The sequence below is a fragment of the Ceratocystis lukuohia genome (assembly GCF_044167205.1).
Source record: "Ceratocystis lukuohia strain C4212 chromosome Unknown Supercontig5_pilon, whole genome shotgun sequence".
Taxonomy (NCBI): domain Eukaryota; kingdom Fungi; phylum Ascomycota; class Sordariomycetes; order Microascales; family Ceratocystidaceae; genus Ceratocystis; species Ceratocystis lukuohia.
Window position 1 is genome coordinate 2212388 of NW_027263524.1, and position 13790 is coordinate 2226177.

The 13790-nt window shown below is 47.7% G+C and overlaps 3 protein-coding genes across 3 annotated transcripts; 1 reads left to right on the plus strand and 2 right to left on the minus strand.

The window, feature by feature from the left end:
- Positions 1-223: 223 nt before the first annotated feature.
- Positions 224-1873, minus strand: HOO65_050478 (uncharacterized protein; the record flags this gene model as incomplete). Its single annotated transcript, XM_071000911.1, has 1 exon — positions 224-1873. The coding sequence occupies one exon, from the start codon at positions 1871-1873 to the stop codon at positions 224-226; it is 1650 nt and encodes a 549-aa protein (XP_070858537.1).
- A 4705-nt stretch (positions 1874-6578) lies between these two features.
- Positions 6579-7022, plus strand: HOO65_050479 (uncharacterized protein; the record flags this gene model as incomplete). The annotated part of the gene is made up of 1 exon (XM_071000912.1): positions 6579-7022. The coding sequence occupies one exon, from the start codon at positions 6579-6581 to the stop codon at positions 7020-7022; it is 444 nt and encodes a 147-aa protein (XP_070858538.1).
- A 1209-nt stretch (positions 7023-8231) lies between these two features.
- Positions 8232-9929, minus strand: HOO65_050480 (Betaine aldehyde dehydrogenase 2, mitochondrial; the record flags this gene model as incomplete). Its single annotated transcript, XM_071003314.1, has 3 exons — positions 8232-9690; positions 9740-9781; positions 9844-9929. The coding sequence occupies 3 exons, from the start codon at positions 9927-9929 to the stop codon at positions 8232-8234; spliced, it is 1587 nt and encodes a 528-aa protein (XP_070858539.1).
- Positions 9930-13790: the final 3861 nt, after the last annotated feature.

A 13790-nucleotide genomic window follows, 5' to 3' on the forward strand; every position in this document is an offset into this window, starting at 1 on the left:
TGTCAATACTTGACCTTCCAGTCGGAGTTTCTTCCGTGATATGAGAGAAAGGGTCGGGTTTTGTACAGCGTTATTAATAGTTTTATAGGTTTGCCCAAGATGAATCTTAATTTCAGTGACATGCGTGATAAGCAAGTCGGAAACACAAGATAGCCGGCAAGAATAGTCACCCTCCTGATAGAATTCTGAATAAAATCACATTAAAACGTTATTTCAATTGAAACTAATTACTATTCCCTTCCCCAGATCTTCCAGCAATAATTTGACATGTTCTCGAGTTGTGGCCAGATTTACCACATCTTCCACACCGTCTTTCCCTCGCCGCCGCCGCGCTTCCCGGACTGCCACTTCTTGATAATTCTGACCTCACTTGCGTATAAACATCTTCCTGGCTCGTCCCATCCTTTGCCTGACCCGAAGCTATTTTGTCTGCACTTCGTAGCCCGGCTCTTTTTGCTCCCCGCTGCTTCCTAAGGATCGCAGTTGACTGTTGAAGGCCCTGGACCTCAGACTGCAATGAGGTCACCTTCTGCATTATCGCCCTGGTTCCCTTCGCCAGTGACTCCAGGGCCCCAAGGATGGATGGAGGTGGGCTCCCCCTATGCTTCTCGATTTGTCTCTTGAGGTATTCAGACTGTGCTACAGCCTCAAGCACTGTCTTTGGCGTCCTAGGAACCCATGGGCTAGCTAGACTTTCCTCGTCCCGGACGGGCGTTGTGGTCCGAAGCCGCACATGAAGCTTTGATATGACGCTTGCAGGGTCTAGTGGAACAAGCCCGGCCCCCCTGAACCCATTCTTAATATTGCTTCTCGTCATAGTGGCCTGGTGGGCGGCGTAGAAGGCTTGGAAGAACTTGGCCGTCGAAACATTGCAGGATTCGGTTAGTTCCTCAATTTCTTGACTATAGGCCTGTTTGAGCGGTTCAAAGCACCCGATATCAAGAGGTTGGAGTAAGCGAGACGAGTTAGGCGGCATGCACAGTGTGATGATGTTGTTGTCTTCGCAATATTTCTCAAACTCAACCGAGTGGTGACTGTCATACCCATCGATAATTAGAAGACGATAGCGACCGGTTGATCGGCCTGTAGTGTGTTGATTGAAGTGCTTGAGCCATGCAAGGCTTGTATCATTGTCAGCCCAGCCATTATGAGTCGTCACAATGGCCCAATCCTCCGGGAGGCTGCTTTCTTGGTGCCAGTTGGCGATGTGATCTTGGCTTGCAACCACGATGAACGGTGGGATCGCGCAGCCTTCCGCATTGATCGCCTGGATAACGGTAATCCATTCTCGACTCTCTAACTGAATTGATTTTGCCTTTCTACGCCCTTCTGCGCCTGTGATAACCATTCTGCTTGCAATCATGCCCATCATAAAGCCAGTTCCATCAAAGTTGTAAATGTCGACTAGCTCAATACCATACTTCTCAATTGTATTTTCCACGAGCCTGAACCAGTCGCGAATGGGGGCTGGATCGCTGGACTTGGCCTTGTGACGGACGTGGCTATGGTCGAAATGTTTTTTGAGGTCTGGTTGTCGCTTGATGAAGTTACAAGCCCAGCGCTTGCTAACGGGCGACGTGTCACGGTGGGCGAGTAGTCGGTTGGCCATTTCTTCCACACTACGAAGGCGGGGCGGGAACCCTCGAGAATCCAAATCAATAATGTATTCAATGATGATCTGTTCCTCTGGATCAGATAGCTTGCGTGAATTGGAGATAAGATCGCCTCGAAAAGGTTTGCCATGATAGCGATCATAGAGGGTACTCGGCGGTACTTTGTATTTCTTTGCGGTGGGATAGATGCGTAATTTCGGGTCGTTTCGAAGCGCCTGAATAGCCAAAACGATGTTTTTCTCTTTGTCTAGCTGCGGCATACTGGGTTGTTGAGAGATGATTGATTAAAAGGCAACAAGAGTCGTTGAGCGAATTTCTTGCCGACTCGCTAGTATTTCCGATTCAGCTTTCTGTGCGCTATAGCCTTACAAATATAAAATGCCCCTGGTTAGTGTCAGGTGATTACGCCTCCGCGTCAGCTTAGTCATGTTCTGACATCTAATGACGCAATGTCGGTCTAGGGTTGCTAGCCAGCGTAAATTCTGGGTTTTTGTTTACCCAGAGTTTGAAACAAGGCTGAAAACATGAAATCTTGATGGAATTGGCAAGCTAGATCATATAATGCATAGCGCTGTGTCGCTGGCGTTTTACCCTCTCAAGTTTATATTCGTTCTGTTCTTATGGTGTTCCTGTGGCGAGCCATATAAGTGGGAATAGGAAGGGAGCTTTAAGCTCTTTGCGAAAATGAGCAGCCACCCACGACGCCATGCCTCGTGGCAGCATGCTACTGGACGGCAATAATTGCACAGTCTTTCTCATCAGCTAGACCCTCGGTATTGTTGCTCTTGGTAAATTTTCGCCATAACCAGAAGTGACAGCGGGACTGAGGGTTGCACTGCCAAGATAAACGCAGATAGATGCTATGAAGATTAACCGTAAGACCTATTTCGTTGCATGCTTTGAATTGTTTCTTACATGTCATACGACCACCGGAGGGCCAAATTTGACGATCCAGCCGTCATTCGCGATTGACTCAGGCTTGTGGAGAACAAAATTGCAAAGTATGGTATCAGTCTAGCTGATATCTACAACTTTGACGAGTTTACCTATAGAGGGAGTCTTTTTCGTCCAGAACAAGGTAGGGGCAGAGTTTGCCTCAGGGCTCAATCTTCCCACATGTAGGGATTTAGCCACTAGGCTGGTTGAAAGCAGACTCCCAGCAGAACTCCGGATGAAGCCCAGATAAACTGATAGAACATTGTTCTCGTCAAAAAGGCCAGCAAATAAGGAAAAGGGAGGGGATGAATAGAGCCGGAAGGAAGCTCAAATGAAAATGCTGGACCTATATTCTCACACCACACAACATACTGCTTGACTTTCTGTGAGTCATGCTGGTAAATAGCGACGGTCTTTGAGTGACTAGGAGTACACGACGTGAAACAGTTGCCAAGACACGCGCGTTACTGGTATCTGAGAAAAAATGGGTGCTTAATAACATATATATTTTCTGGTATTCAGCGTGTCTGTCCAAGCTATGCGATCAGAGAAAATGATAAGTTTGTTTCGATGAGAAGATCTTGCAAGCAACGATGTTCGCAGCATATGACCCAGCGGCTCTGCATTTAATAATAGACCAGGAAATTCTTGCTTGATTGAGTCTTACCTATTTTATTCAAAACCTCGTGTTCATTATCAAGTAGAGCCCTTTCTGGTGGACTGATCTAGGACATTTTACGCATCTTAATGTTGGAACGATTTTGTGTCAAAACATGACTAAGCCGACGCGCAGGCAATAGCACGTGACTAGAAACCCAGGTATAAATTTCTCATCATCGAAGTCCTCAGGGGCAAGAGCCTGAACTTGGAATAGAATATATTTCATGTCTACGGGAATCACAGAGATCAAACGACGCCGGACTCCCTACTGGACAGAATTAACGCTCTGCCATGTTCACTACAGAGTTTTGACGAGCGAAGCACAATTGCTCCCAAGTTAACTCGTTGCTCGTTTCCACTCTATTGTGGTTGAAGTACAAAAGGGCAAAAAAAAGAAAGAAAGCAAATAGACATCAAACAACAAACAATAGTGAGCAGAGCGTAGAACAAATGCAAAGAAAATTTGCAAAAAAAGGCAAAATTATAGCTCGGCACTCCCACTTCCGAGAAAACCCCCCTCTCGCCGTGCCGTCCCCTTTCACATCCCAATGCGGAACACCCTCCACTTGGGGTCTAGTTTTCCTGCCAGATATCTACAGCCCCTGTCTCCTGTGAGGAGCTTTCGTACAAATCTCATGAACAGTTTCTTATTGTAGCCTCAACACTCCCACGGATGGTTAACGGTCTTGGGTTGGTTACACCCTGCCACTGGGCACCGCATTTCTGCACTCATGTGGTTGAGCCGTACGTGATACTCTTTGAAGTCGCCGTGTCCGGTGCGTGCTGTCAAGACTCGGGCGACCGTACCTCTGTCTACCCCCTTCATCCAACCAATGTCGTATGGTTTCAGCTAGCTCAGTGCTCCGCCGGGATGTCTAGTTGTCGGGAAGTTTTATTTTATCGAGTGTTGGAAGTCCGGTATAAAGGCTTCGTTTCTCCGTCTTCTTGCTGCTGTCAGTGACATCATCGCCCTTGGAACCAGAAGGCCCTCGCTCTTGCAACCCGCTTTGGCTAGCTGATCGACTGCTTCATTGCCTGGGTCTTCGTAGTGTCCTAGGATCCAGTGCGCTTTGCCGGCTGGCTTTTCAAGGGCCAGGTGGATATGGAGGGTGGCGAACTTCGAAGTGCCCGGCTTCTGCGTCCGCCACTTCCCTGTGTCTGCCGCATGAGCCATTGCCCTGTGCGATCACTTTGCCTCGGTAGTAGACAGTCCAGTCTGCTCCAGCGTCTCTGTCACTGTTGCGTGGGCCATCTGAGTAGGCCCATATCGCATCTTGCGTTGCTTTGCTAAGCAGGTCTAGGTGAGCCTTGGTTTCTCTGCCTGCTACTGCACACAACGGATTCTGTGTCTTCTATATATCCTGCCGCAGCATTCTGAGATGCCACCCATTATCTCAACAGATTTTGCGCACGACACAATGTATCTAACCAGAGTCAAGCTGCGTTGGCTTCTGTTCTTTTTCTCCGTTCTATGGGCAGCCTGAGATCTTTACGATCTCCCACCCCTAGTAGGAGGACGGGTGTACCACATATTAGATCCGACCATTTTGAGAAGAAATCGAATGACAATTGTATTCATAGTAGCCATTGCATAGTCAGACTTCTGACTATAAGTTGATATACTAGAGGTATGCGTCCTCTTCTTCTCTGTGTTTTCTATGAGTCTTTTATTGAGTGCAACACCGCCACTCCTTGGCTTCAAGGGACTTTGGCAGCTATCAAGCATATAGCCGGCAATAATGTTGATATAGAGATCCGAGTCCATCAGCAATGCGAAGATCATGGGGTTCAGTATGAAGGCATCGATCGGGAGTGCGAGGATGGCAATCTTAGATTCCGGTCATCGCAAAAGTCAGGCAGTCAAAGAATTTTGGGTTGGTCATCAAGGCAGGGGGCCGGAAATACATGTACTACAGCCATATGTTATGAAGAAATGGCACGAGATTGGGAAGCCATCTTGGAGAATGCAACACACAGCATATTTGGCTGGTTGCGTCTCGATAGTTATGCCCAGGGTAAACATGACACATGAAAACACGAGTGGTTTGACATGTCTGAATCTGACGAAGATGATATCAAAGATGACGATGCAACACCTGATGCCTCTGCCCGACCCTTGCCGCGGGTAGAGTCGTAGATGCTAGACACGAAGACTTCCACAAGTGCTCCCAAGCAAGTAGGAATCACTCTCTAGTATCACGACTCCAGGCCCACTAGAATTAAGTCGATAAGAGAATCGATGCTACGGGTTCAAGCGCACCCTTTTCTAAACAAAATGCCATTCAACTTGCACAGCTTAAGGAGACCAAAGAGCGTTATTGTGATGGTCATCAGGCTTTGCATGCCACATCATTCATCTTGTCTACTTCAACCCCTTGACGTCAGATGCTTTAGTGTGAGAAAAAGAAGGAATACGTGATTATTGAAGTTGTTTCTCCTTCATCTAATTCTTGGTTGAAGAGCGGATCTCAACTGATTTATATATGCATCACGACAGTGTCAAGACCAAGCCCACGGCATTGAAAACAGCCCTTTGTGTCCATGTCCTATACTAACCCTAAGGTCTGGAGGTGAATGGGATACTAAGCAAGCACCGGAGAGCAAAGAGGTCCTGGCTACAGAGAAGAGGGGTAATGAAATTAGAGGAAGGAAGCCAAGCAATTGATCAAATGCATGAAGATGTGTCGATAGAGGCTGTATCAGTGAGAAGTGGTGGTCAAGGGAGCCACCATGACTGGGGGCCCAGAATTATGGTGTCTTCAGTAAGCCTGGCAATGATGCAAAAACATTTCAAGTGGCAAGTGAGAAGAGTATAGCAAATGGTCCAGGTTGATCAAATGGTTTGTTCTGTTTTCATTGTGATTTCCAGGAAGAAACTCAGGGTGTTTGTTTCACTTGCTTGCTTGTTTCATTCGTTCATCACGTATTTTATGACCTTCTGCTCTTCAATGGGATGAAAGCTCCCGCTGGCCACTGGCTGACTTTGTTAGGGCCTGGTAGTGGGCGCCACACAAGTTACACAAAACATAGTCGTAGAGATGCGCTGCAAGATAAATACTCCTGCTCTCCGGAGCAACTTGGATGCCTTCTTCCCTTTTCTTCTTAATCTGGAATCTCCGATTATCTCTGAACTTGCTCATACGACTGATCTACAACTAGCCTGTGACACTTCCAGAAGCATTACAAGATCGACAGCATCATCACGCTTTGTTTACCACCTCATTCATTTCACCGACTCAAGCCTCTTGATCTTAACACTGGCCACTTTAAACCGTTCAAAAAGGCAAACAGCTGGGGAGTCGAGCGTCTGATCAGGCGCCCTATAACCAACGTTTCTTCGCGGCATCTACTATTACTCATCAAGCCACCATGATGCAAAGAACACCCAGGAGAGGACTTAGACGGGCCAAGGCTGCTTCTTTGGAGCCAGAACGTGATTCGCGGCTACGGCCCTCGGCACCGTTCAAGGAGAAGGCCAGCCTTTCTGAGCCTTCTACTCCCAGATCACCAAAGGCCCCGCTTGAGGCCATCACCACATCCAAAAACCCCGAAAGGGAAAACCGGTGGGACCAAAGTAGCGCTCAAGTGTTTATTCTTGAGACGCTCAAGTCGATTGTTGGGGAAATTAGGAAAGCCAGGCTTCAGGCGGCATCATTGAGGGCTGACATGCAGGTACTTCAGCGGTCGCATCAGACGATTGGCAAACGTCGCAAATCAGGAAAAAGGCACTGCGGAAAGTGTGGCCGAACCAACCATAATGCGAGGACGTGTCGGGTAGCTCCCAAGATACCTGCGGAAGAGCGTAAGAGTTAGTTTCAATTTTCGAGATGCTTGGTTGCGTTTTTATGCCCGTTCTGTCTTGGCTGTCGGCTTTTTCGGCGCACATATTTGTTTGGCGCACATGCTTATCATGTACGCTGGCCCTTTTCCGTTTCAGCAATTCTAGTATTTTGACGAAATAGAATCGCCTTGACGGCTCGTTTCACCTTCGTTTCTCCTGGCAGCTTCAGCCGGCCAACTTCTGTCATTGGCCCGTCTGGCACCAAAGAGGACTCCGTAAACTTTGGCCACCTAGCATGTAGTCTTACGGTATAAGTTACTTTCGTTGGCTGCGCAATAGCCCACTTCTAATCAATTCATGCATAGCATGGTTGCATGTAATAAAACGGCGGTCATTCCCTCATTCAATGGACGCACCTAGACCCATTGCATCATCGCCCTTTACAGGGCAAGCTGAAACGGCACGACAAGTGCCCAAGGTTCTCGTTGAACCTCGGATGATGCAGAGCTATAAAGTCGGGAGCGATAGAAGACCGCGGGTTCCAAAACAGAGCTAGTAGCAGCAAGCACATGCATCAATTACTGTGATAGCTAGCTTCTAAAGAGAGCTCAGACTAGACATGTCGTGCTGTAGTAAGAGCAAGATTCCCTCAAGCTTGCCAAGCCTATAAGCCATCTCACACTCCCTGACACCATTGGCATTCATCTATCAAAACCTTTCAACTTGAGATTTAGATACCGGCTAGTACAAGATGCACATGGAGCCATTTGGGGGTTTTAGCCTGATTAGTCGTTTTTGTATGAAAGCTGTAGAGCGAGTCTGTCGAAAAGCTCTTCTCGAGTGACAGAAGCCATTCCCAGGCCTGCTTTTCAGCAAGCCTCTCATCCCGCTTTTTGCTAGAGTCGGGCCTAGCCCATCGAGCAGCTCCACCCATTTCTTGTTATGGTTGGTTCAGGTATGCACTGAAATTCCTTGAGTCTATGTCAAGTGTTGCTCTAAGCGATCCTCCCTTTAGAGCGGCCACAGTACTTCTTTCTCTGATGCAGCCTCGTTATCTGTCGTCTATGTATGTTGTTGGTCTATGGGACATACTACGGATGAGCTAGTGTTGTGTGTAGCTTACTGCCAACAGCAGATATGCACTTTATGGGCTGACCGCAGTTTATTTTCCGGTCTATGAAAGTCTATGGTCACCTAGCCATCTATTATACCATGAGCCCGTCGCCAATTCGAGCCCTTACCTAGCCATACTGCACAGGAGGTAGATCCTCCCGGAACCAATCCTCGGTAGCCAGCATATTCTCAGCCGACGCAAAGTTAATGACCGTGCTCTTCATTCTGGTGTAGGCATAGTATGCCTCCTTGCCACTCTCGCTCCCCACTCCCGAGCTGGACTTGGCAGCTCCCAAAGGGCTGCTTGGGTCGTTGTAGTGGTGGGTGTTGACCCATACAACACCAGCCTCAATCTTCTCGGTAACTCTAAAGGCTTGCGAGAGATCTTGGGTCCATACAGCTGCGCCAAGCCCATAGTCACTGTCGTTAGCAAGTTTGATAGCCTCATCCTCGGACTCGCATCCGACGACAACAATGACTGGCCCAAAGACCTCCTCTTTCCAAAGGCGAGTATTGAGTACGGCTCGCGAATGTGCGGGGTTTGAAGCCAGCACCGTTGGCCCGTAGAAGTAGCCGGTGTCGAGATTTATGGAATCCAGCAGGCTTTTCCCCGTAAGGCGTACGCCGCCACACAAAACTGTAGCATGGCCGCTGGCATCCGTGTCGTCGACCAGCTTACATATCCTGTCAAACTGCTCCTTGCTGATGATTGGGCCCATCATGGAATTCGCGTTCCGCGGGCTTCCTATCCGCGGCACAATCGATGTCGCCTTGACGACGAGTTTCTGCAAAAATTCGTCAAGGATCGACTCCTGCACGATAATCCGCGTAGCCGCTATGCAGGACTGGCCAGTAGCCATGAACGAGCCAAACATGACACCATTGACGGCTGCCTCGATGTTGGCTTTTTCCAGCACAATCACCGGGGCATTCCCACCCAGCTCGGCCGTGAGAGGAGTTAAGCTCCCGCCGATCAGAGCCCCAATCGACCTTCCCGCCATTGTCCCACCAGTGACATCCACCTTGCGCACTAGGGGATGTTGAGCCAACGCTTGGCCGGTCGTTGGACCATATCCGGGGATCACGCTGATGACACCGTCCGGAATTCCGGCGTCACTCAACAAGCGAGCAATGAGCAGCGATGTAACGGGCGCCAGCTCGCTGGGTTTCAAAATAACGCTGTTTCCAGCGGCGAGAGCTGGCGCAAGCTTCTTGACGGCAATCAGAAGCGGATGGTTGAACGGTGTTATCAGGACCACCACACCAAGAGGCACACGGTCGACCCAATTGTGTACGCTGCCGTTAGTCGGCAGGACAGAGCGCTCCTCAGTGCGCAGCAGAGCGGCGTAGTATTGAAACCACTTGACCATAGTAGGCACTTGGGCCGCCATCTCACGTATGGGCCGCCCGGTTTGTGTCACTTCCATTTCGGTCAAGATGTCGATATTGCGCATGATCGATATTGCAGCGTTGTCAAGGGTCTGGGCCCGTGTATGGCGGCTGGCACGGGACCAGATACCAGTATTATAGGCCGCATGGCCTACTTCGACGGCCTTGTTTACATCGTCAATGCCAGCGGAATGGACGCTATGAAATTTCAGTATCCTGCTACACAGCGCCGTGAATGGGCACTTACAAGTCGATTGGCCTACCAAGAGAAGGGTCCACGACGGGGATTCTGTTTGTCCTATTAGCCTAATGGGATTTTTGCTGAAGTGGCATACAACGGTGCAAGCTTACACTGGACCTGAGCCGGGCACCTCTTTGCCTCCAACCCACATGAGTTGAGCCTGGTTTCTCAGGGCTTCTGAACTTTGGGAATTCATTTCGATGATGCCGATTATGTCGCAAATATTTGGAGGGAACTGTCATATAGGGCGTGGATGGAAGGCCACTTTTGCTCGAACCCGGTGGTGAGATCAGGCTCTTACTTATAGTTTGAGACAAAGACGTGCCGGCCCATGAATAGATGCAGGAGAGGATATGACGGGCGAGGTTAAGTAAGACGAGGTGGTGTAGTAGCCAGTGCCATGTCGCCACTGACATTGAATCACGGAAGCCAAAGGATTCAGGAGTCGCTGAAAGAGAATTTGTAGATGGTAGCAATTCTGCATTTTGCCCAGTATAGAAAAGCGGCTGGAACATCTTATAATCAGCTATACCAGTTCTATCTGAAGTAGCCCGACTGATTTCGTCCAAAAAAACGGTGAGTCTAGCTACAGAAATCCGTCTTTTGTTGGTACTATCCATTCAAACCCCCCAGGTGTAGAGCACTAGTCCTAATTGCGCCTCTAAAAAGTCTCACGACAGCATGTTTGGTGTTCTTTCAGGCAGCTGGTTGGTCGCGTGGCGTGTGACGAGATTTCGCTTAGTTGATTCCACTTCGGAAGGGTAATATGCCCCAAGTCGCAGCTAACACTAGACCCAAAGCAGCATCATTTCAGCATTGGATTGGTCTTAGGTGTACATATCGCGATAAAGAGGTTGCAATAAGATTAACACACCACTCTTGTCTTGATGCGCAATCCGTTGTAGAGACACCGTTATTTGTGTAGACAAGTATCAGTCATGCTTTGCTACGTATCGCAATGTAGTTGTGTGCAGTTCACCTGAACCCCCATTTACTGCCTAGTAATCATGCCAAGACAGAGCTTCTGCTTGGCTTGTTCGAGCAAAAGCTGCTCTAGACCGCAAAAGATGTACTAGCCGACAGAACCAGTGCCAAGGCCTATGATGCGTGTATAGCGAACTGGTTCAAAGAAACAAGTGGCGATGGTCTATCCACAAAAGGCTGTCCGAGTCAGCTTACGGTTTTCTTCATTCAATGGCTTCAATGAATATTGCCTCACCATTCATTCCATGGCTTAAAGCATGTAAGACATAACAGCGACTGGTAGATTGTTACAAATTCACTACCTTGAATGGGGTGGCAATGCTTCATTCATATCCGAAAATCATCATCACCTGCTTTGTGATTTGGTTAATTAGTAGTTGGTAGTGAGGCATTTTCTTGCCGCTAACATATCTCCATTTGCTATGACATTTGTGTTATACCTTCTGAAATGCATGGCATCCATGTAGCTTTTAGAGTCACAGTTAACACATCCATTACTTTAGCCTTCATCTAGGAAGAAGCCCTAAATGGAGTGCCCGGAATCCACGGGCATGTTCATCCCTTGGAGTACAATCTTGCTCATCTCAAATACCACGGAATGTCAAAGTCTCAAGACTTGCTACTATGGCGAGCTGTTTAATCGGGTGCCGTTCAGAGCAAAGGCCGGCCGATAGAATAATACCAAGATAGGTCTTGCCATTCAGGGAAAGTGAAGGTTCAAGCCAGGCAGCTTACTACGAACACACACCTCAGCCCAATGTTGAGCGCCTCGTTAACTCAAGTCCCTCAGATTGAGTGTGGATCTTCTCAAACATCCACCAAACTCTGCATCTAGTCAAAAACAAACCCCCTCTCTCTTGTAGCAAAAGCGCAGGTACGAAAAACAACCCGGTAGCAAAGGACAGCAAGAAGCCTAGCCCTGCTTCAATCATTGTTCAAGACTCCAGGACTCCAGGGTCAGGATGGCGTTTTTGCTTAACGCGTTGGGATTGCTTTGAGGACTACCCTCCCAGCTCAGTTATGGCCAAGTCCCAACGTTTCCGCAAAAGATTTGTTTAGTGCTACCATCCGATATGGAGTTGACATAGCATAGGGGTGTTTTGTGAAAATTCCAAAATGGCCCAGCAAGGTTGTCGGCTAGGCAAGAGGGGTAGGGCTCGATCTTTTAGATCATACGTCAAGGAGCATAGCAAAAAGGCATTTCCATTCACCTAAACGTCGAGCATAGATCTCTGCAAAGAGATGAGAATAGAGACGCGCTTGTTTTCAATAGTTCGGTCGAAAGATTCCCTGCCTTGTTGATGTAGATGACCAGTTCGAGCTCAGGCTGTTTAGGTGTAGAAGATTATGAAGCCTCACTACTCCCATGATTCTCGACGCTTGGATAGACATCATTACCCTCGGCGTTTTTCTGATTTGGCCATGCAAGAAGCCATCAAGACTGATTCATAAATCGCAATCTATACTATCGAACTATGAAACTACTTCTACGCCAAGAACCCACTCCGATGTCACTATATTATATATTGCTGGAAAGGACAACTGGTAGCTGATGTCATTCATCTTTTATAGAAATTTGGAGCCATACGGCGACCTGTTGGCGTAGTCTTTGCGTTCTTGCAATGGAAAATTGAAGTGCATAAGGTAGTTTCTATGCCAGTTCCCAGCTATGAAGGACATGTTTCTATGATTTAGCTATAGAGAATGCGTTAACGATCAATCTAGAAGAATATAAATACAGTCTCGTAGAGTTTGGGAATGATTTGCTTCTTCGTATGGCATACAGCAAGAGTATTTAGATCTAGTATGAGTGTTTTGCGTAAATTTAAACGCGCTCTCTCTCCGGCTTTGTATTCAACAGTAGCATCAGCACAGCCAGTTCTATCTTGTCTATCGTTTACTTGGAAAAAAGCTAGCTTCTAGCATAGCCATGACATTATTACAGGATCGCCTAGGAAACTTCAACAACAAGACGTCTCAAAGATACTATTTGAGCTAGAATTTGAGGTCGTTGAAATTGACATTGTGACAGTGCCTTTCAAATGGTCCGAGCTCACTTGCACGTCCTATAGATGTTTTATATATCCATCTACTAATGGGAAAACTAATTCCCCAAGCGCCCACCTCCAGTTCTTCTTAGGTGAATCGAGCAAAGAACGGCGGGGCTTGCAATCTCGTGAGAAGAATTGCCGATGGCTGCCTAAGTAGTTGGTGAAGAAGCATTCAGCTACTCTCAAACAGGCCATGTTGCAATGGTGAACTCAGTAAAGGACATATATAAAGTGATAGCTTCAAAGTTGCTTACGAAGATGCCAGAAGCAGGATGTCGATACTAAAGAACAGTAAAAAGGGAAATAAAACTGACCAACTTGGAGAGAATGGTAAGAAAAAAGGGGTTGACTAGCTCTTGTGGGTGTTACGCCTGCGTCTATGATACGGCAGGTGTAACCCTGCAACTATTGACCACAGTAAACAAGCGCTATAATCACTCACGTTGATGCATATAGATACGTGAGTCTCGTATGAATAGCTATCCTAAAAATGTATGTCGATTCTTATAATTCTCAAAGCTTGATGAAGAAGGAAGCAAACTCTGTGACAGACTTCCGAAGCTGGCGCTTCGTAAGTCTATCTCAGAGCGGGGTCAGGGTCAGATTGTCATGTGACCCTGAACCCTAAAACCTACACCCGGCGTGTACGTGTAGTGTCATCCCCTACAGTCTCCTAGATAGGCAAGGAGCAGTTTGGGATAGGGTGTCCAACTTCTTTGTTGGAAATAGGGATAGAGCACAGCTGTACCAGATAGTGGAATGATCTAACACTGGATGCTGATCCGGTACGTTTAAATCAATAGCTACATCAGGGCAGACTCGAGGAAGTCTTCAGAAAGACGGAAACCCTAAATTGGAGGTCCTTCCCCTCACACCCACGGCTCCGGATGAAACAGAAGAGACAAACGTCAAATGTAGCCATAATTGTACGCCCTTGCCTGGTAAGGAATTAGCTTGTCTGCCTGGGAAGAAGGAAGAAAGTCAAGATAAAATGTCTTGCATGACTGTGTAGTCCATCTCGT